At 54.1% G+C, this 22257-nt stretch overlaps 1 protein-coding gene across 2 annotated transcripts in view; it reads right to left on the bottom strand.

The window, feature by feature from the left end:
• Positions 1 to 3910: 3910 nt before the first annotated feature.
• The window catches only part of TP53INP2 (tumor protein p53 inducible nuclear protein 2), an 18559-nt gene continuing 212 nt past the window's right edge, over positions 3911 to 22257 (bottom strand). Inside the window, exons 2-4 of one of the 2 annotated variants that reach the window (XM_010564550.1) lie at positions 12176 to 12518; positions 8400 to 8709; positions 3911 to 6973 (exon numbers count right to left, since the gene is read on the bottom strand). In XM_010564550.1, the coding sequence (XP_010562852.1) occupies positions 6721 to 6973; positions 8400 to 8709; positions 12176 to 12302 (690 nt within the window). In that variant the 5' untranslated portion in view covers positions 12303 to 12518 and the 3' untranslated portion in view covers positions 3911 to 6720. The remainder of the gene's footprint in view (positions 6974 to 8399; positions 8710 to 12175; positions 12519 to 22257) is intronic. The other variant, XM_010564551.1, reaches the window with a different exon arrangement.

Below are 22257 nucleotides of genomic sequence, written 5' to 3'. Positions count from 1 at the left end.
GGATTTTTTGTGGTTAGCTGTAGCAGAGCCAAAGCTTCACAGCAGGGTTTTCATGCTCTAGGACATGTGGTAGCATCCCTCTAGCAGAGCTTTGCAATTGCTCTGGGTATGGGGCTGGAAAAGCGCCCCCCCCCCCCCCAACCAGCCCAGGAGTTACTAGCTCAGAGCAAGTGTAAGGGGGACACACCTGTGTGTCACCTTGCTGTAAAGAAGAATTCTAAAAAGGACTACACCTAAGAGCCATCTTTGTTATTAAATGGAACTGCTCATCTTTGTCATCCTCATCCTTTTAAGGAAAGAGTTGTGGGTTTAGTTAATGACACAGATCTCTTTTAAGAAGCAAAAAGAAAAGCCGTTTGATGATACATTGATGAATGGCATGAAACGGGAGGCCCTGGGGAGACCTCCTGCCCAAGCTGTGTCTGATTGTCCAGAGCCCATGGCTGATGAGTGCTCCCACCATGGCGTCCTGGAGTAAAGTGGAGGAGAAGGCAGCGTCTCTGACAGGTTTGAGGACACTGATAACCAAAAGAGGGACTTGCCAACCATGCAGAGCCTCTCCCACCACTTCATCCAGCTTCTGCAGCCACATTCATGTCACCTGTGACAGCTGCTCTGGTCATGTTAATGGGACAAGGATCGAGCCCTTGAGGATGCCAGGAAATTATTCACGACACTGACATTGTATTTAGCAGATCTAAGAGAAATAGGCAGAGATGGAAAGCTCGACCTTGAAGAAGACAAGCCCTGAAGCAATCAACCCCATTTAAGGCCCTTTGATGTGTCCCCGGCTGGTCTTAGGGAGAGAGTCCCCTGGGATGGAGAGGCTGTGATTGTGGCGGGTGTCTGTCCTTGGGCTCTGGTCCCCATGAACAGCTGTGCTGAGGAGGTCATCAGACACAGTCCTATGGTGGAGAAGGACCTGGGGGGAAGCTCTGAGGATGGGGTGGGGATGCTGGAGTGCTGGCACATCCCTCCCACCACCAGCAGCTATTTCTAATTGCAGGCAGCAAAGGAGGTGCAGCAAACTGGAGGCACATCTGTGCCACCTGTGGAAATGGTGGCTGTTGACAATCCCCAGTGGCTAGAGAGCCACCGTGGCACCAGCTGAACACAGATGGCCTCTTGTTTTAAACCTGGACACTTAGGGAAGACTTGGGGACTGCCATCACCCCATCCCCAGCACAGGGGAGCGGCGCTCGGCATTGCTTTCTGGCAGGCAGCAACAGGCAGATGCTGAGAATCATTTTTCTGACTTGAGGCATCCTATTGCTTTTTACTGGCTGTTTTCTAATTATTATATGGTTTAATCTTTGGGGACTAGCTTGTTTTTCAATAAATTCACCTGAAATTTAACTTCCACTTTATGCAGGGCACTGGAACTGATATTTATCCTCCACAGAAGTGATAGCAAAGCTGTGTGATTCAAGTCTAGAACCTCACTGGAGTATTTTTTCATCTTTTTTTTTTCTCATTCTGACTGATATGACAAGACATCTAGTGGGTTTTTTTCTCCCCAGTGGGGCTGGATGGAAGAGGAAAAGGTGTCGGTAAGATGTAAATGTAAAATTATCTATTGATGAGAAAGATGCCTAAAGGAAGAGTGAAGATTCCCACAGCAGTGATCTTTGGGATGAACCATGAGTTTACGTTATCCATGATGAAAAAGAAATGCTGACTCCCACGGAAAGAAACATTTTCCTTCCAGATTGAGCTTTTACAGCAGAGTTTTTTGGAAAGCACATTTGTGAGTGCAAGATTCAGAGCATCGGGTGACAAGGACTTTTGCCCCACTTCCCCTGGCAGCTCCCCCCAGCCATGCAGTGCAGGCAAGAGCCAAAATTCAGTGAAAGGACTGTGTTGTGGCTGACGTGGCTGCCAGCGAGGTGTCCTGTGTGTGCTGTGGCTGTGCCGTGACCACTAGCCTGCCTTTGCACGGTGCGGCAAGCAGAGCCATGCAGGGAGCTGCCCTGGGAGGCAGGTTTAGATGTGTCCTGGTGTGATCTGGTTTTCATCTTAAGAGGCGGCACTTCTCCCAGAGGGCTGCCTCTCCCAGTCTTGCCCTGATGGCTGGGGGAGCCTCACCATTCACTTCAGGGGTTTCATCCACCGCACTGGTGGATGGGAAGCTGCTGCCAGGGCCAGAACCAGCTCACCCATCCAAGCCATGGCTGTGGCAGTGCCACGCTGCCCCAGCAAAGCTGGCGTTTACTGAACAGAGATGTGCCCAGGTCTCTCTACTGGGGAATTTCTCCTTCTTTTTCCATGTTTTCATTGCAAAAAATACAAAAATTTCCTCCCACAAATCTGCCTGTCACCTGCATCGGCATTTCTTCATGATTGCTCTGATTGATGGCTTCCCCATCCCAGCTGCCTTCTGATCGCAGGTACGCAGTGGGAGCCAGGCCAGCTGCGGCTGATGCAGAAAGCACAGCTCTGCTTCACTTCCCAAATCGTCAGGGGCTCATTGCTTAAAATCAGTACCTGGTTATTCACAAACAAGCCCAAGGAGGGACCAGCTGCATTCTAGCAGCTGTAAGGTAAATTTCTGGGACATGAGCAAATGAAGAGGGACTGCTGCTCAGGGATGGTTTCACCACAAATGGCCACAGCTCCTTTTTCATGCAGGCACTACATCGGAGCATCAAACCCTGCAGTTCTAACACGCAGCAGCATGTGCAGCCTTTCACTGACACATGGTGCCAAAGGCTCCGGCCACATCCCTGCAGCATCCTTCAGGACTGTGCAACCAAAGGCCCCATGGACAGAAACAAACCCCACAACTGAACAGAGAAGCCTGGAAAAAAACCACGTTTTTAAAGACCCCAGCATATTTGTTTGTCCCTGAGTCCGTGCTCTAGTTTCCCCCTATGCAAGTAAAGAAAGCGGACTCACCCTAGCCATTCAAGAAGGACAGCAGCCTAAGGGCCTCACTGCCAGCCAGCACCGCGTTTGCTTCACCTTCCCATCAAGAGCATCACACAGCTAGTCACAAATTGAAAATACTGGGCGCAAAAAACCACAACCCCAACAAACCCCTGAAAAACTAAAACCCACACCCCTAAACAACCTACCAGACACCTACGCCGTGTTGTGAAATACCTACACATGCACACATGTGCACATACAGAAAAAGTTCTCAGTTTTTAAGCACCTTTCATTTGTTTTAAGATTCGAGGAGACTCATAACCTCAGTGTAAAGGGGTTTTCTTGCTCTGGCAACACTGGGCAGGAGATTTTGTATCAGGCCAGGTCTTGTGCTCACTTGGGCAGGAGAGGAGCATTGCAGGGCTTCTGCAAAATGCAGTTTGAACACACCTTTGCCACAGCATAAGAAGGGTTGATCACACTGGTGGATTGACAGTCGCTTTGCAGGGGGTTAATAGGTGATTATTAGATGTTAATACACAAGCAAGTGTGCCAACAACAGAAGGAGGGATTGCAGGAGCCCATATATGCTGTGGTAAGCGCATTCTGTTGACCTGCAGGATGCTAGGACTCTGGATTAACCTCTTCATGAAAACATTATTAATAATTTATTAATCCTTTATAAACATACTCTTGATATAAAGTGTAATAATAGTTCTGCTTCATGTACTGTGTTGGCTGGGCACAGCGTGATGAAAGATGTCTCAGACTGGCATGGAAAGAAGAAAGGAAAAGAAAACAGTTTGCATTCACTTCTGAAAACCAGGACGGAATAACAGAATCAGCCATTTGAAATGGATGCTGGGTGCCGGCTGTTGGCAGCCATGACTGTGCTCAGCCCCCTGGGAGCATGGCCAAGGGTTTCTGGCTCACAATGGATGAGCGGGACGCAGAGGAGGGTTTTGATTAGGGGTTTCTCCTACTGGGGTACTGTTTGCAAGCAGACTGGTGGGCACAGGAAGGCCCAGTGACAGGTGCCCCAGGGACACCATTCCCAGCCAGCCTTGCTGTCCCCAGCCCATCTTCCCCTGGGAGCTGCACAGAGGGTGATGGTGTCACAGCCAGCCTCTGATTTTGGGAGCGCTCTGGAGGGACTGGCAGCACCTTGGATGTGCAGGAAGAGAATTTGCAACAGAGAACCAGCTGGGAGGCAAACCATTGCTTGGCTTGTCCACTTCTTGATATATATTTGGACTAGAGAAAAAAATGCTTCCTCCAACGCTGTTGCCTGGTGGCCACAGAGCATATCACCAGCGACATGGGCAAGAGCAGCATGGGAAAGGCAGCCCCTCATCAGAGATCCATCGGACACCCAAGAGCTCGGCCTCAGCCCCTGCTTGTCTTCACAAGCACCTGTGCCAGTGTTCCTATAAATGGCACGTTCCTGGTTCATACCAGGCATCACTTCAGGGGGGAAAAAAGGCATTGAATGTGAAGCCCAGGAAGCCAAAGGATGTACATGTTCTCGAGTCCGGCAGTCATCAGTCTCTTCACCAAGACAACAGAGATGAAATAGGGCAATCTCCAGCGTGGCCTTAGGTTCGGTGGCAAGGGATGGCAATTGTGACGAGGCCCAAGGAGCAGTGGGCGAGGCCAAGGGCTGGGAGGTAACGCCAGGTTCCCCAGCCTGCTCTTCCTCTGCTAATAACTTAATGCTAACGCGCTGTGAAAAATCAGCTCCAGTGCCGCCATGCTTACCAGAAAGGCTGAAAAAGCAGCAGGCCAAACCAGTGTGGCAGATGCAGAATACAGCCCGGCGTCTCCACTGGCACAGCAGCCAGTGCCACACTTGCCCCGGTGGGCACTGGCTGCTGCAGCCGGAAGGGCAAGAGGCATCACATCACTCATGTGATGAGGGTGTCGGGTCTCAGGGGGAGTTGAAACAAGAAACTGGGCGGGAAGAATTGAAAGGGAAAGGCTTAAAAGGCATATTTGAAATTGTTTTTTTGTTCTTTCTGTGCTTTTAGGAATGCCATGTCATCAGAATGAAAGATAAACGCTGCAGGTGAGCATCATCAGCCGGCTCCCCTGTGGTCCAGGCTCCCAGGCACAGAGCTGGGGGGTGGTGCTCGTAAGAGTGTTCATTTTGTTTTTAATCTCATTAAAATAAAAAAAAATCAATAAATATCACCTGTTTGAGATTGGGTTAACCACAGTTCCCTCAATCTAGGTCCCAAGCTGATATTAAGGGATGTAACATGGCGAATGGAAGAAACTCCTGTGAAATCAGCATTTTTTTGGGGGGTAGGGGTATTTCTTGTCTCAGAGGGTGGGAATCCAGGCTGTGAGCTGGCCATGAGCAGGACATGATGGCCAGACCTTCCCTGGGGCATGGGGTGCAAAACCAGTCCCCAAAGGGAGGGAGCTGGGGGAGGATCATCAAATTTCTGCTGGGTTTGGAGCCATCTCAGCTGGTGCTAGAGCCAGTGAAAAGTCTGGACTGTGTCCTTCGAAAGGCAGAATGAGTCTGTCATGGGAAGGGGAGGGATTTGCATTAAAAATCAGCATTGCCCACTCCGGAATTCGGCCCTTCACAGGAAAGGATGCAATTTTTAGTGAGCAAAGAAGGCATTCCTGTTATGGCTCCCCTGCAGCAATCCTCTCGCCTGGCCCCACTGCCCAGGCCTGCCCCATCCTCTCCCTTTGCAGCCGCTCCCAGGCCCATCTTTGCCCCTACTTCAGCCTCTTCCCTCCAGCCTCCTCTTCGGCATCCCTTCACCACGAGCTTCAACGTGCTTTTGCCACCTCAGGGAAGCTGCACAGGTCCCTGCCTCCACTCCCCTCCCAGGGATCAATACCAGGCAGCCAATGCTCGTTGGCTTCAACGGTGCCTCTTCCAAGTATATAGGTATATAGAGAAACACGATACGCACATGTATGTATGTATATAGGTGCGGCTTGGGCAGATGAGTGGCTCCAGGAGGAGGGGGCTCACTCAGACAAGGCAGCCAGCAGCTCGGCAGGACCACTGGCCATGGTGACGCTACCGCTGGCCCCGCAGCCAAGGGCTCCGGCAAGGTGCTGGGACAGTGCTTTGTTTCCTGAGATTGCTTTTAAGGTTGTCTTTAAAAAAACACCATGAGGCACCGCGAGCTGCCCGGCTGTCCCTGCCACAAAGGTTTCCACCAGCTCTTCCCCATGACAAGCCCTTTTGGGACCAGCACTGGGGTTTTTGTCTTATCATGGTAAAAAATGTAATTAAGAAATCAATGAGGGAGGGGGGTATTTGCTGGTTTTGGGGGGAAGAAGCATTATTTAGTGTCATTGATGAGATTTTCCTAAAAATCCCAAATCTTGTTGCTTTGTTGCTCGTTTCACTTCCGCTTGGTGTCTCTGCTTGTGACATCCCAGTCTGGCTATCCGTGGAGTCATGATGTTATGAAGAAAGGCACTGATGTCACAGGCTCATCAGGACAAACAGGCTTCACCATGGATTTTGGAAATGGGTCATTTCACCGGAAATACTGATTTCCCGCATGAAGGCTGGCATGGCTGCGAGGGTGGAAGGGGCAGTACAGCCCTCCATGCTGCTGGCTCTGGGAGTCGCTGGCCTGGCCGGTGTTGGGGGCGAAGGGCGAGGGGAGCAGCAGAGGGAGGAAGACGAGGAGTGGGGGCCTGGGCATGCAGATGGCAGGGGTGGGGGTGGTGTGGTTGTGGAGTGAAACCGCAGCCCGGTGTCACCAGTGTTTGTTGGGGCTGGCGCTCCCTGGGTGGTGTTGGGGCGGGGGGTGAAGTCTCCCTCTGCCGGGGAAGGTGGCAGGGGGGAGTGGCGGCGCGGCCGTCCGGGCGAGGTCAGTAGTTGCAGTGGCGCTGGCAGGGCTGGTGGACGAAGGTCCTGGCATGCTGCTTGGCCCCGCGCAGCGGGCGCTGGTGGGCTCGGTTCTGCCGCTGCAGTGCCTTCTGGCTGAGCTGGTGCTTCTCCACCAGCTGCTTGGCCCGCTGCACCCGCCGCACCTGCCCGACCTTCTCCAAGATGGCAGCCTTCACCGAGAGGGACCTGCTGTGGTGGGGCATGTGCCGCTCCAGCCGGGGCTCCGGCACCTCCCTACGGAGAAAGGGGCCATCAGCAGCTGCTGGCACCTGGCCCTTGCCCACCCCGGCAAGAAGGGGACTGGGGTCTCCAACTCCCTCCCCGTCACGCCATGCCCCCAGGATGGACCCGGCCCCCTCCTGCCCCAGCAGCCTGCTGAGAGGTGGGGAGACTCTGGCACTGGCGCGCTTTAGAACACCCAGGATAAATCCAGACACCACCAGGAACAGGGCTATCCCCACAATCCCCCAAAGTGGCTAAGTCCCTTGAGCCCAGAAGAGGAAAGCCAAGCCCAGCCCCATTTCCATCCCACTTGTGACCCGTTTGGTCTCCTGGCCTGTTTCGAGCTTCCTTTGTCCCCCCTTCTGCACCCTCCAGCGCTGAGGTTCCTCTGAAGCTCTTGAGATCAAGATGCGGCCCTCAGGGAGACTTTGCAAAGAGAGAAGTCCTGGAGGAACAGTGTCCCCTAGCCCAGGTGGAGGTTCACCCCAAATTCGTCCTCCTCCCCAGCCGCAGTGAGTGGCTTCTGGGGGAGATGCTGGAGGGCTGGGACTGGGGGACAGCAGGGAGCCCACAGCACAGTGGGACCTGGGGCTTGGCTGGCAGCAGCAGGGCTGAGTGTGTGCACCATCAGGGCTTTCCCGGTGCTGCAGGGCAGTGGAGGGCAGCCATGGGGAGAGGGCAGAGCTCCCCAGGGGCTGCAGCGAGGCTGTGGCCCTGGGGAAGGATGGTGAGGGGCTCCAGCCCACAGCTTCGGGCAGAGGACAGGGCAGTGGGGCCATTTGGGGCATTTCTGTTAAACCTTTCCCGCCACTCCGAAGCTGGACTTTGAGACAGGGAGAAATGTCTGCATCCAGGGCTCCCCTGTGGCTGTGGGACACCCCTGTGCTGGGCCAGTATGGAGCCAGGAGGAGGATCAGGGGGGCCTGCAGCACCCTCCTGCCTGGGGGAGCTGGGAGTCTTGGGGGAACCACTGTGCCTAAAGGCCACCTTGTCCCATTGGGTTTGCTTTGCTTGTGCCATACCTGTGTGAAACCCCGTGTTTAAGCCCAGCCTGGCAAACCACCTGGACAGGTGGCATCAGCACAGGTGGCTGTGCCAGGAGACTCTGCTCGGGGCAGGGGAGGGAGATGCAGCCCTCTCCCACTGCAGCCCAGTGACAAGCTCACAGTCCTGCACTCACAGCCATCTCAACATGGCATTGACATTCCCTTAGCAGAGTATTTTGGGACATGGAGGCTGCTACCCTTGCAAGGTGCCGGCTGGGGCACCCTGCCAGGTGTGCAGGGTGCTCCCTGAGGTGGGATGGGGGGACACTGAGGACCCCCACAGCCCCACTCTCTCCATGGGGATGGGGATGCCGGGACTGACCATCCACCCCAGACCGCCAGCGGGTGCTGGGGCCAGGAGCCCTCAACGAGCACCCCCAAGCCATACTCACCCAGCAGCATCATCCTCGGGGACCTCCCCGTCCACCTCAAGGGTGCTGGTGATGTAGACGGACATGCTGGGGTGCTCGATGAGCAGGTCCTCCATGGGGCTGCTCCCCACTCCGCCGGGGCCGGGCCCCTCTGCAGTAAAACAGGGGGGAGGGGTGACAAACCAACTCTCGTCCATCAAGCAGGGACCGGCCAGAGCCGGGGAAGCGGCTGATGGCAGTGGCGGACCGGGGGGTGCTGGGCGGGATCGCACCGAGCGCCCAGTACCACCAGCACCCACTCGCCGGGCTGTGCCGGGGCGGGCACGGCTGCCTGGGGGTGACAGGGGTGCAGAGCCATGCAGGGCACAGCGGGGAGACACACACATACCATGTACAGTGGGGAGGGGAGGGAGGGAGAGAAAGGGGCATCGTTAGTGCAAGAGACACCCCACCACCATCACCACCATGAGAGATGGGCACAGCACCGATGGGACCTCATGGGGAGGGAGACACCAGCAGTGTCCCGCACCATGCCCCAACCAGCACCCTCCGCACCGGCGCGGCTGCTGGTGCTGTGGGGTCTGGCTTTGCTAAGCCAGCAAGCAATGGAAATGGTTCTGGTTAGGCAGTTTAACCAAAAACTGGGGGAAACCAGCAGGGTTTACCACAGCATTTTTTTTTTTTCCTTCTCAAAACGAAGGAAGAAATTCAGCTGTCAAGAAATGCTGCTTATGCCTGTTCTTATGGCATCTGAGCCGTGCCATGCCACTCCGGAGACACACCGGCCCGCCTGTCCTTGCAAACACTACCCAGCACTTTGCAAACGATGAAACCAAGCATGCACACAGGACAAAAACAGTTCACACCTTTTTTCTGGAAGAAATCAGGGGACTAAATTCTTCAGCAAAGGTTTTTGCCACGCCTTCAGCTTCAGTCCATTAGAGGCCAAGTTTTGGGTGGTTGATCCAGGAGCTGCCCCCCCACACCCCAGCCTTCCTCACCTCCACCTCACAAAAGCACTTGGGCTGGTGTTTTTCTGGGCTGCCTGTGCTCAGAACTACTGGTTGTGTTATGGGAAGGGAGCCTGCACCTAATGTTGGGCTCATCGGGATACCCAGAGCTATTCCTGGCCTCATCGGGGGATTCAAGGGAACTGGTCTCGGTGGGGGATGCAGTGCAGTATCTATATGGACACGTGTGACGCTGCGGCTGGGTAAGGGTGCAGGAGAAATCAGAGGTGAATGTGTTCTTGCAGTGGAGAATACAGCACATGAAGCATGGGGCCGGCATTCACCCCCCCAGCATGTCCCCAGCTTCTCCTGCAGACGATGCCCCAGCCCCGGGGCTTAGGGCAGGCCACAATTAGCCTTGTGAACACGAGAGTATCTTTCTTCAGGACAGTGGATATCAAGCTATTAATAGTTGTTGGCATGCCAGGCTGGAGATTATTTGTCAGCCTGGAGACAGCCATTGAGCCTGGCTGGAGCATTCCCAGTCTGGCAGTACTCCCACAACAGGGGGGCTGCAGGCATGGGGAGCAGGGGACCCAGCATGGCTGGACCCTGCCCCAGCCATCCATGGCAACCTGTCCCCATCCTTTGCCAAGGTCAGTTTTAATGTCCCAAGGAAAGTTTCTGAATCCCCAAATCCCTGGGAGACTTGCAGCTGTATCGCTAAGCACTGGGAAATGCTCTTTGCTCCTTCCCTGGGTGCTGAGCAGAGCCAGGCTGGGCGATAGGGCGAGAGGGGCATCTGAAATGCTCCCGAGAGATCTGGTTAATCGGTTGCATTTTCCAATGTGTAGGTCAAAGACCTGGCTGAGAGGGAATGAATTTGGAGGCTCATTAGGCTGCCCTGCTACTGGGAGGGAGCCAGGCTGTGAGATGCTTGCCAGCCGTCATGGCTCAAAGGTGAAGGACAAGGGCTGGAGCCAGCGGGTTTGGTTTTTAAAGTACTTTGGATAACTCCAGCCTCAGAAATAGGGCTGAAATAAATCAGTCCCTCACTGGCCAGGGAATGCTACGGGAAAAGGCAGTGGCAGGGCTGGTGGCGATTAGCAGGTCCCAGGCAGACACACTGCTGAAAGCCAGCTCTGCACTGAGAGCTTGGCTACTTGGTTGCAAAACAAATGGAGCCATTTGTACCAAAGTCATCCCTGGATCCCTGCTGAGCTGGCTGCAGCCTTGGACCCAGGGATCAGGGCACAGCCCAGCGTTCCTCTGCCTGGGGAAACTCCTGGCTCCTCTGGCATGCTTTGGGCATGCTGCAGCAATTACCAGCTGGCCCAGACACGTGGCAGCTGCATGCCTGTTGCTCCAGGGACCTCCTTGCAACCAGCGCCCTCCTGTGTCACTGCTGTGACCCCCCCCCCCCCCCCGGACAGCCACCAGAGAGCCCAGAGGACAGGAAATCCCCCACAGCTGCCCATGCCAATGCCGCCTATCCACTTCCACCAGCTCTCCATACATAGTGCTCCCACCAGGCACGGGGATGTCCCTGTCCACCATCCCAGGCTTGTCCGTGCTCTGGTTCCCTCTCCAGCTCACTGCATGGGGGAAAAACCCTAACAAATGACTTGCAACATGAAAATGACCTCTGCTCACTGTACAGGGGACAGGCAGGGAGCATCTGCTCCCAGGACAGATGCCTGCAAGAGGGAGGACAAAACCCTCCTCCCAAACCTGCAGGATACATTTGTGGTCCCCTGGGCTGGGGCACCACGACTAACCAGAGGCTGCAAAAGCAGACCATGGTCATCAAGGAGCTCCTGCACAGGCAGGCTTGTTTGTCTAAGTTCACTGCCCAATTTGCAAGCAAAAGGTCATAAAATGATCATTGCAATTGGTTGAGTCATCAACCCTACAATAATAACACCAAGGTCTTAATGGAGCTGGAGAAGCTCTCAGCACACAAGGAATTTGATCTGCCTGGTTGGTGTCAAACAGGGCTAGATGGTTGTTGCCATCCCTGGGAAGAGGGAGCCCCTGAGGGATGGGGACCTTGCATCAAACATTCCTTGTATGAGTGGTGTTAGCATGAGCACTGGGAATGATTTGGGAAGATAAGCCCTTTGGAGTTGAGATTTGCTCCCCTGGTGGACTCAAATGACCCAAGCATGGTCAGATCGCCGGTGGCACATCCCAGCTGGGACAGGCAGGCACTGCCGCTGCCTGCCATCGCGTGCGGAAAATCCCACCACGCTCCACCAGTGCCCAGGAACTGGGGTTTCCCCCAGGGGAACAGGCTCCCCGTTTGCTTTTGGCAGGAGCATCGCAGGGAGTGGCTGAGCCCAGCTCCTCCTGGCAAATTGTGAGCCATGGCACCACTTAGCCGAGGCCACAGCACTGCTGCAGCTCGCAGGCAGACAGCCCGCGTGGGTTGGCATCCCCCACCCCACCAAGCTGCTGGCGGGCAGGATTGCACTGAAACCCTGGGTGACTCCCCCCTGGCTGGTGCTGTGCCAGGGTCCCATCCTGGTGCGGAAGCACATGAAGTCTCCCGGGCAGCAGCAGCCCCAGCTGGGGTCACTGCTGCTGCTGCTCCCATGCAGGCGGAAAGTCCGGATCCACCATTGGGAGAGGAAAGGGAAAAAGGAGGAGCAGATGGGGGGCTGCTGTGGTGACCACAGGGCTGAGTGCAGTGGGCAGGGCAGGGGGACCAGGGGAGGAGGGATGAAGGGCAGAACTCTTCACATGTGGTGAAAGCTCATCTGCCATCATCTCAAGGGGTCTGCCCAACTCCGGAGAGCCAAGGTGCAGCAGAGGCTGTGGGAAACCTGTCCCCCCTGCTTTTCTCACCTGCAAGATCAATTATGAGCCAGCCATCCTCCTCCTCCTCCTCCTCCTCGACAAAGGGTTTAGGCTCCTCCAGGCCTTCTGGCATGTTGCTGTTGCTGAAGAAGAGACTGGTGAGACGCTGAAACATGATGGGGAGCGGTCCAGTGGGATAGACAGTGAGTTAGAGCTACTGCTGAGTACTAGCTTCCAGGCACAGAGATGGGAGCGATGGGCAGGGAAGGGAAAATACAGCACTCGAGGTCTTGGTGGCGGTGGAGATGCTTTGCTGCTAACGAAATTGTAGCTGAGTTAAATGGCGTATAGTGCAGTTCTGAGGTTCTTCACTTGGCTTCAGCGTAAAGGCCTGTAAAAGGGAAAGAAAAAGGAATAATGTATTTGGACTGGTTGGCAGTGTGGCCCTCCTGCATCCCAGGGGCTCAGACAGGCCGGAGGGGATGGTGAAAAGGTGGCTCCAGCACTGATCTGCACCGTGGGCTGTCCCAGCTGCTGGCATCTCCAAGGGCAACACACACCAAGTCTGAAAGCAGCAGTGGAGGGCTGGGTGTCCATGCCCTGCAGCTCCCTGCCTGCACCAAGCCCCACATTGTGTCCCCTTCCTCACGGGCGGTGTGTCCTGGGGGATCCCATCTGCCAAAGCTGGCAGGGGCAGAGCCAAACACTGTCCCAAAGTCAGGCTGGGACCTGCCTCCCTTGACACTGAATGGGCACTAAGCTTTGCTGTTAGGGCAGGGCAAAGGGTGCGATGCTGCTGTCCTATCTGAGGACCCATGGCACAAGCCATCCCTAAAACCCACCACCCACCCACTGATGGCCACACCAGCATGGCCACCCTCCCCTCCTCGAGCTGGGTCCAAAGAAGCCCTTGCCAGTGTTTTGCTCGAGCCCTGCCTGTGCCAATACCTGCTTGAGGTTGGTTTACTTTTGAAAGGCGTTACTGTTATTGTTGCTCTGTGTGTGTGTGTATCTGCAGGGATGCTCTTCTGATGTAGCTGCATTTCATTGCCACCCTCCAGCCCCAGAAGGTGACACTGCCACCTGTCATCGCTGCTCCTTTACAAGGACCTTACAAGGAGCCATGGGACAAAGCACTTAGCTATGGGTTGTGTCTTGGCCCCGAGTGCTCGGGCATCAGTGTGCAGGAGCAAGTGGCAGCAAGTGCGCTGACCCCTCACAGCAGGACAACGTTATCCCAGCCCTGGGTGAGTCTCTGCTTCATCTATGCTCATCCTTCTTTTACCCCTGGGAAAAGACATTCCTCCCAGCTCGGGGAGAGGCTAGGACTCACTAATTTTATTAATGACTGCAAAGCTCTCGGAGAGGCACAGACAGATGGTAGCCACAAGGTGCAGAATATTATTTGTGCAGAAAAAATGCTTTTTGGTCCAGAGACATTAAAGGGCATTAAAATGGCATCAAGAGCTAGATGCGGGGAGGAGGGACAGCTGTGTGCTGCCTTGCTTGGCACATTGCCATGGGTGCATTTAGAGGGCAAACCCCCAGTTCATGGCTCTGTGGACCAAGATGGCATAGAGCCTGCAAGTGATCCTGGACCCTGGTGAAGCCCCACCTGCTCTGCGCAACATGGAATGGGAAGGGTGCAGGGAGGCACGATGTGTCTGAGCCTTGGTCCATACACATGCCAGTTTTCCAACAGCTCAAGTTCTAGCTCAGACCCCCCACAACCAAGTGGCCTCTCCAGCCACTTCCCAACCTTGCTGGGAAGGGTGGTTGGCCTGGGCGCTTGCTGCAGTTCTGGGGCTCAGGCATGCTTGTATTTATCCATCATGGGTTTATCCATCATGGGATTGCCGTGCCTTTTGCCTTTTCCTAGGTGCCTTGAGAGGTACAACATCTGCTCCACAAGGCAGAAAATGAAAAATCAAGAGGACCCTTTGGGTCCATGGGTGGGATCCCCTGGGCTCTGGGGGCTTATCCTGATCTCTGCCACCCCTGGATGCAGAAGGGAGTGCCAGAGCATGAAGCAGCCTTGCAACACCCAGCTCTCCCTCCCTGGCACAGCTGGGATAGCAGTGTGACACTACCTGTCCCCTTGAGCAGGTCTCAAGCCCCAGGTGACTTCTGTTGCCCCAGAGGTGCAGGGCAGACCACATGGCTACAACCGTGCCCGGCTCCAGATCCCAGTACTCAGGCATCTGGTCCCCCCCAAACGCCACATGCTTCCCACTCCCTCCAGGATGGCAGCTTCCCACCTCAGTCATTCATCCCTTCCACTCACACCCTGCGCCTGGATCCATCCCAGGAGAGGCTGCAGCTCAATAAGCTGGGCCCCAGCTGGGAAAGCATGTTCAGAACAGACTTGTCTGAGACTTATGGACCCTCTTGCTATGATGAATTGGAGGTTGGCAAGGATTCCCTGCTCCATGTCCTACTAGTGTTCCTGGCTTCCCCTGGAAGCACTGAGCAGAGAGTTTTGGGGCACTGAGACATGGCAGAGTCATTGCCTCCAACTGCAGCGAGAGCTGCAGGCTCAGCTAAGGCAGCTCTCACCTCCCAGCCCCCCCCAACCATAGCAAAGCCACGGCCTTTCTGTTATCCTCCAGTGTGCTCATGATTAAATTAACCAGACACCCCACTTTCCTGGACCATTAAAGCATAATAATATAAGTTAGGGAAACAACATGAAGAGGGGCTGATATCCAGCTGAGCAATGAATGAAAACTGGCCCATTGGGCCCCCTTGTGTGCTCCGTGCTGAGTACAATGGGGATTTCCCTCCCATAGGACCCATGTGTGCATCCATCCTCTCCCGGGCCAGGCTGGCAAAGGGCACCCAGGACAGCCCTGATGCCTGCGGTATACAGCCATGGCTTCATTACACTCCAGTTCTCACTGCCTGCAATCTGAAATCTGGCATGTGCCTGGAGCACTTGCCTATTTAGTAAATATCTTTTAATATTATTTAATTAATAGATTTATTAAATATCTAATTGTAGAAGAAACCCTGTTGCTGCCAGGTACCTGCTGGTGATGTCTCAGGGCTTCCCGCTGTTTGCTTTTCCCCAGGCAGGAAGGAGAGGGGCAGGAAGGAGCCAGCAGCCTGTGGCAGGGACGGGGGGCTCCGGTCCCCCGAGACGACCATGGCCCTGGCCCCGTGCACGGCCAGGAGCAGGTTCATGTGCTTTTTGAGCTGGGGCAGCTCTGCCTTCAGCATTCCCAGGCCAGCAGAAGTGCTGAGCCAAAGCTGACCCCAGCGTCACCATGAAGCTTCTGAGGGTGACACACCAGGGCTGAAGGGGGCTGGGGACAGCAGCGTCCCCTGTGCTGTGCCCTGAGCCCACCTTGCTGGGGAGGACACCAGCAATGCTTTTGGCCTGCCTTGGCCAGTGGCCTAAGTGCAAATTTCAGTCTTTTTCTCCCCTCCTAGATATGCCTGCCACACAACAGCAGAGAGCTGGGGTCAAGAGCTGGCACACAGGGGACAGGAGGCTGGTGACCCCAGCCTGGCTGCAAGGGGAAGGTCACCCAGAAAAGCACCCAAGCAGTTACCGCAGGCCAAGGTCTGAGCCAGGCAGAGATTTTCCCCACAGCCTCAGCAGAGCCAGCCTAGAATGAGCTTGCTGCTGAACTGCGGGCTGGCTCGGCACGCACAGCCCTGCTGAAGCTCCTTGCCTGGACAGCACTGGCGCACTCCCCTCTGCTCTGCGGGCTTGGCTTGGAGTTCATCCCTGAGTGAGTTCAAAGCCACGTGATAAATTACACAGTCAAAACAGAGAGGAGAAAACCTCTTCTTTTTATTTTGTTAAAACTTGACAGCAGCTTTCACTGAACAGTAGCAAAGCTGGTCTCCACCTCCGCCCCCTGCCCCAGCAGCAGCGCTCATTCCCCTGGCACCCACCTGCTTAGAGACTAGTCGCCCAAAAAATCACAGGGTGCATCAATGGGAAAGTCAGGAGCTGAAGTGTCTGGACTCCACAGGTGCCCACCTTAACCCAAAGATAACTTTCCTTTCCTGAAGACACAAGACATAGAAGATACTACTAGTTTCAATTGCCCCTTCTCCCAAATTCAACTTCATTTTCCTTACCTGTGTAATTAAAGAGCCTGGGATAACCACGCTCCCATCATGCACAGCCAACCCCATGAGAATGGGCTGTCAGGGGCCATCCTGCTCCAGAGCAAACCCACAGCATGCTGGAAGGGCTGGGGCAAGGGGGCTTACAGGCAGCTGCAATAGCTCTGGGGGCAGCAGGAAAGAGTTAAAAGCTCCCCCAAAAGCAAAAGTTCAGCTGGATCATTTTAAAGGAACATTCCTCAAAGAATTTAAATAAGTCACCAGCTATCCCCCTCTCCATGCCAGGGAGCATGGGGTGGCCCTGAACCACCCACTGGTGTGAGGGGGTCTATGCTGTGCCATGGTGCATGGGTGGGCTACATGGGCAGAGCTTGCAGGATCTGCTCCTTGGATAAAGCAAGCCTGCCTCACCCCACAAGCTCCTGCTGCCTGGGGACGTTGCAATCCTAAACAGAAGGTTGGTTCACTGGTAACACCTGCGAAAGCACCCATGCATTGGTGGCAGCACAGACAGAGCCGGCAAAGCCAGGGTGCTGTGCTGTGATCCTCACAGAACGGCTGCCTGGGGCTGCTTGGCCAGACTCTGCCTTGGCTGCCTGTCCTGGCTGGAGCAGGAGCTGGGCAGAGGGACAGACAGCACGATCAGACAGGCCTCACAGGAAGAGAGCAAAGGCTTCCTGAGAGTCAGAGGAGCCCTGCCAGGGCCAGCCCCAATGGCACTCAGGGACCTGCAGGGGAGCTCCTGCCAGTGCAGCTGGCAAAACCTTCAGGATTAAACCTGCATGGCAGAGGCAGGAGCTAGATCCTGGCAAGCAAGGACCAAAATGAGCTTTAATCCTCACCCTCACTTTATCCTGTCTGATCTGAAATCCCTCCACAACATCTGGTTAAAAAGGCAGGATCAGGCTCTTTATCCCTGAGATGCACCTTCAGCAAGTTTGCAGATGACACCAAGCTGAGGGTGCAGTTGATTTGCCAGGGGGACGGGATGCCATCCAGAGGGACTTTGGCGGGCTGGAGAAGTGGGCCCATCTCAACCTCATGAAGTTCAACAAGGACACATGCAATGTCCTGCACCTGGGTTGGGGCAATCCCCAGTACCAGCACAGACTGGGGGCTGGATGGGTTGAGAGCAGCCCTGCGGAGAAGGACTTGGGGGTACTTGTGGGTGACAGATTGGACATGAGCTGGCAATGTGCACTCGCAGCTCAGAAAGCCAACTGTATCCTGGGTGGCATCACAGGCAGCATGGCCAGCAGGTCGAGGGAAGGGATTCTGCCCCTCTGCTCTGCTCTGGTGAGATCTCCTGGAGTACTCTGTCCAGCTCTGGGGTCCCCAGCATAAGAAAGACACAGACCTGCTTGAGCGGGTCTAGAGGAGGTCACGGAAATGGTCAGAGGGATGGAACACTTCTGCTATGGAGAGAGGCTGAGCGGGCTGGGGTTGTTCAGCCTGGAGAAGAAAAGGCTCTGGGAAGACCTTGCAGCAGCCTTTCACTGTATAAAGGGGGCTTAAAGAAAGACAGAGAAAAAACTTTTTAGCAGGGCCTGTAGTGACAAGACAAGGGGAAACAGTTTTAAACTGAAAGAGGATAGGCTTGGAGTGGACATAAGAAATGTTTTACAGTGAGGGTGGTGAGACAGTGGACCAGGTTGCCCAGAGAAGCTGTGGATGTCCCATGCCCGGAAGTGTTCCAAGTCAGGTTGGACAGGGCTTTGAGCAACCTGGTCTAGTGGAAGGTGTCCCTGCCCAAGGCAGGGGCATTGGACTAGATGGTCTTTGAAGGTCCCTTCCAACCCAAACTGTTCTGTGAGTCTGTGAGTCTATGATCACCCATCCACTCTAGAAGGGAGCAGCTCCTGGCCAATGTGTCCTTGAGCCACTCCAGACCCTCCCTGCAAGCCACCAAGAACATCAGCTCCTCAATGTCACCATCATGAAGGGTTGGCAGTGAGTCTTTCAGCCCTTTGTGAGGCAAAGGCTCCTTGGCTGACTGCTACCCATAGCACCCAGATGGCAAGACAGCCACACGCCACCTCAGTCCTTGTGGTTTCCACCAAGCCCTTCTCTGGCTGGGACAGCCCACAGCCATTGGCAGATCAAGCTCCAAAGTTTCTCCAGGTTTTCGGAAAGCCTCCGCTTTCCCTGTGGCAAATGTTTGCCCCATTTACAACAGGGGAACCAGGGCCAGCAGCCTCACAGGAACTGCAGTGCGGGAGAGACCCAAATGTGTCCCTGCCAGGGGATTTAAGTCACTGCTGCCCAAGTAGTGCCTTGTCACCTGGCAGAGACGGTGACCACAGAAGCAGTGGACCAGGAGGTGACTTCTCTGCTCCTCCGGTGGCCAGGGCTGGTCAGAGCTCTGGTACCTTCTTCCAGCCCACCTGTATCTGCCAGATGTCCCACATCCACAGAGGAGGTATGGCCAGCACTAGGGCATAAGAGGACTGCCTGTGCGCCACATCCTTGGGGCTGAGCTGCCCCAGAAACCGCACATCCATCCCCTGTCCCCTGCCAGAGCTGGGGTCACCACCACAGGACAGCTGCGATCCTTCTCAGGCTTCCACAAGCCCCCTTACTCAGCATGGCAACCCCATCCCAGGCCACTGCCAGCACGAGTGGACAGCCCACAGGTGACACTCACTTGGGGACACATGAGTTTCTTAATGAATCAAGTGTATCAGAATCCTTCCAGAAAGTCCAACAGCCTTTTAAAACCAGCCAGAGGGTATTAAATATTAAAAGTTAAAGTAGGAGTGTTGGGGGATGCAACGAGTCTACGGAATTCCTGACAGTTCGAGAACAGCGCGACCTTGAGCAGCTTGTAGTATATCCTTGAAGAGTCTGGAAAGATCCGAGAAGACCAGTACAAAAACAAGATAGTGATAAGAAGAACCGTCCTAACGAACTCACCAATCATGAATTGTTAGTTACTAACCAAACCAATCATATACTAACACATACTCTAAAGAAGGGTATAAAAAGCTGTGTTAGAACAATAAAGTAGCCATTTTGCATGATCTATTACTTGTTGTGTCCGTCTCTACTGCGACATAGGAGTAAGGAAACCATAATCCATCAAGTTATTTTCTTTTCCCCCTTTCAGAAACCTCAACACATTAATTAGTTTTCTGAGTCACCATCACTGCAAATAATCCCAGGAGCTAAGAATAGGCAAAAGGATTGGCAGCAGAGCCCCGGGATGCGCCAGGAACTCGCCAGGGTGGGAGCCACAGCTTCGCAGGACTGGCAGCTCCCAAAAGTCACAGGCTACAAGAACAACAGCAACTCCACTTGGAAATGGCAACAGTCTCCCTTAAAATTTCCATAAATACTCTGCAGCGGGAGCGATGCTGCTGACAAGCGGCAGAAGTGGTCCTTCCTCAGCAGAGCTAAGAATACCCAGTGCAGTCATCACAGCAGGCGTTGGAAGTATAAATCAGGTGCCTTCCTCCAACCCACTTGGGAAATGTTATTTTCAACTCATTTTACCTAAATTAGACAAGGGTTTCACAGGCTGCTCTCACCATGCTGTAGGTACCAAAATCCTAAACCTGGCACAGAAACACAAAGCAAAGGAGAACTCGGTCCAGCAGCTGGGCAGCTCGGGGGCAGGGGGCTGCTCATCACCCCAAAAATGACCAGTGAAGCATCCCTGCGCTGTCCTCTATCTGTCCCCATCGAGGAAGGGACCAGAGCTGGCAGGGACTTGCCTGGGACAGTTTGGCAGGGCTGGATTAAAGCATTTGATCACTCAACAGCTGCACCACAGCTCCTGCTGATCCCTTTCCTTCGCCAGCAGCCTCGTTTATGGGGTTCCCCTGGGGGAACACTGACCACACGGGTAGAGCTGGACACCGAGGCTGCTGCTGGCACGGACAGACTGATGCCAGCAAACCAGAGGCTGATTCACAGCCAGAGCCTCTTCCACTGCAGAGCTGGGAAGTGGAGGCGGGAAGAAGGCAGAGGGTAATTAGAAAAATAATTAAAAAAACCCCTCTTTATCATGAGACTCATTATTAATGGCAGAGCAAGCCAGCACCTGGAAGGGCTTTCCTCAGCCAGCCCAGGAGCTCAGCATGGACTGGAGTCCCCACATGTTCCTCCAGATCCCACCTGAAGGAGGGGGACTTGGGGTCACAGAAAGGGGGGGTGTTTTTCCTGGAGGTGGTGTTCCCATACGCACCAGCTCCCTTGTGTAACTGCTGCAGGAACATCCTTGCCACAAGGATAAGCCCAACCTTCTGCTATTTGATGTCATTGCACAGATCCCAGGAAAATCTGTCAGTGGCTGGCAGGATCTGAGCAACCAGGAAATTCTTAGATTTGCCATGAGCTGTCCTATGAAATTTTAGAAGTTTCCCCCCTGGGATGCACTACGTGAAACATCCCTATGAGCATGCGCCTTGAGAGGGGAGCAGCCCCAATGTTACAGCCTCCGTAAATCACAGGAGGCTGAATACAAGTTGGACTTTGATATCACAGGAGCCCTGAGCTCCCCTCCAGGTCCTCCCGAGCCCACCCGGTGCCATGTATGCACTGGGGCAAGATTTGCCTGTGCAGAGCTTGCTGTGCAATTAGCGCTAAAAAGCTCTTAGATAAGAATTCACATCACAGGTTTTGCCAGTCTTGCTACAAGCAGGTGATACTAGTTTATTCTCGAGGGGAAAAACTCCCATTACGTTTTTCCTTTTGTGTTCAGTCAGATAAGCAGCAATTTGATGCAACGGGTTCCTAATGGTGACAGTGAGCTACAGCAGAAAGCTTTTGTCTTTTTGGAGGGATGAAAAAAATATATGAAAGGAGAGGAAAGATTTATTTTAGAGCAAAAACAATTGTTCTTGGCACTTTGTAGACTAAGCCCGGTGGGAAAGAAGGTACAGCGCAGTCCTGTACCAGAGCCCAACACCTGTTTCTGGGATGGTTTCCTACCTTAGCAAATCCTTGGCCAAATTAGCGACAGCACTTGGCACCTACCCAGCTCAGCCCTCACTGCTGCCGCTGTCAGCAGTGGGTGTTGCTGGTCCCAAGAGATGCACTTTAAGCCAGTAGCTGGGGACCCCAGGGTGCCAGTGCCTTTGCTCAGGCTCTCTAAGCAGGGCTGTAGCTCCCCTGCACACAAGAGACATAAATGTATAGATATAGGTATATGTATAAAAAAATTACAAAACCAAGAATGCCCTTTTTAACATGTTTCTACAATTACACTCCACAGAGTCCAAGTTTTTCAGCTGATGAGCCCCCTCAGATAAGAGCAGGTTTAGTGCCCAGGGCCTTCCAGGGTCAGCCAAGCTGCTGAGGACCAGAGGCAAGAGGCGTGAAATCCATAAGAAAGTTGACCTTTTAGGACTTAGGACATTTCTGAGATGTCCCAAAGCATGTGCACTTAGAGCAGCTATAACAAAAGTAGCCACTACAGGCGGTACCCGACATACTCATGGGCTCAGCTTCCCAGGACCCATCAGTGCCACACTGGTGACAAGGTGGGATGCCACAGCATGGACCTCAGCCTGGCACTCCCAGCATCCTTCACCTGCCATGCGTGGCCCCGTGGCTCCTTCCTGAGCGTCACAGTTAAACTCAATAAAACTATCTAAGCACGTGCCCAAATCTCATTAAAACCGCTGGGATTTACAAAGTAAATCGAGATTTAAAGATGGAGGTATTCAAAAGCATCGAGGATTTGCTGGAAAGCAGTGAGTTAAATAGAAAATACCGATGCAGCTATTTCTGTCTTACATATATTTCTATATTATATATTTACATTCCCTTTCCAAGAAGCCACGTTTTTCACCCAAACAGCCTCTAATAAACACCGGGTGACGCGTCCCACGCGAGACCGGGGCATGGCCGCCGGGGGAGGCAGCACTCCGCGGGGTCACGGCGGGACAGCGCGCCCGGAACGCGGAGGTGGGGAGACACCAGCCTTATGACGTCTCAATGTCATATGCAAATGACGCACACGTCACTACAGCGGAGCCAATGGGAGCGGAGACCAACCTCGAATCTTAATCCGGTGATGAAGAAACAAACAACAGGCGCGGGGGGGG

This window comes from Haliaeetus leucocephalus, unplaced genomic scaffold (assembly GCF_000737465.1).
Source record: "Haliaeetus leucocephalus isolate CR32 unplaced genomic scaffold, Haliaeetus_leucocephalus-4.0 Scaffold182, whole genome shotgun sequence".
In the NCBI taxonomy this organism is placed as follows: domain Eukaryota; kingdom Metazoa; phylum Chordata; class Aves; order Accipitriformes; family Accipitridae; genus Haliaeetus; species Haliaeetus leucocephalus.
Note: the sequence above shows the minus strand (reverse complement) of the source record. Positions and strands in the feature narration are given on the sequence as shown.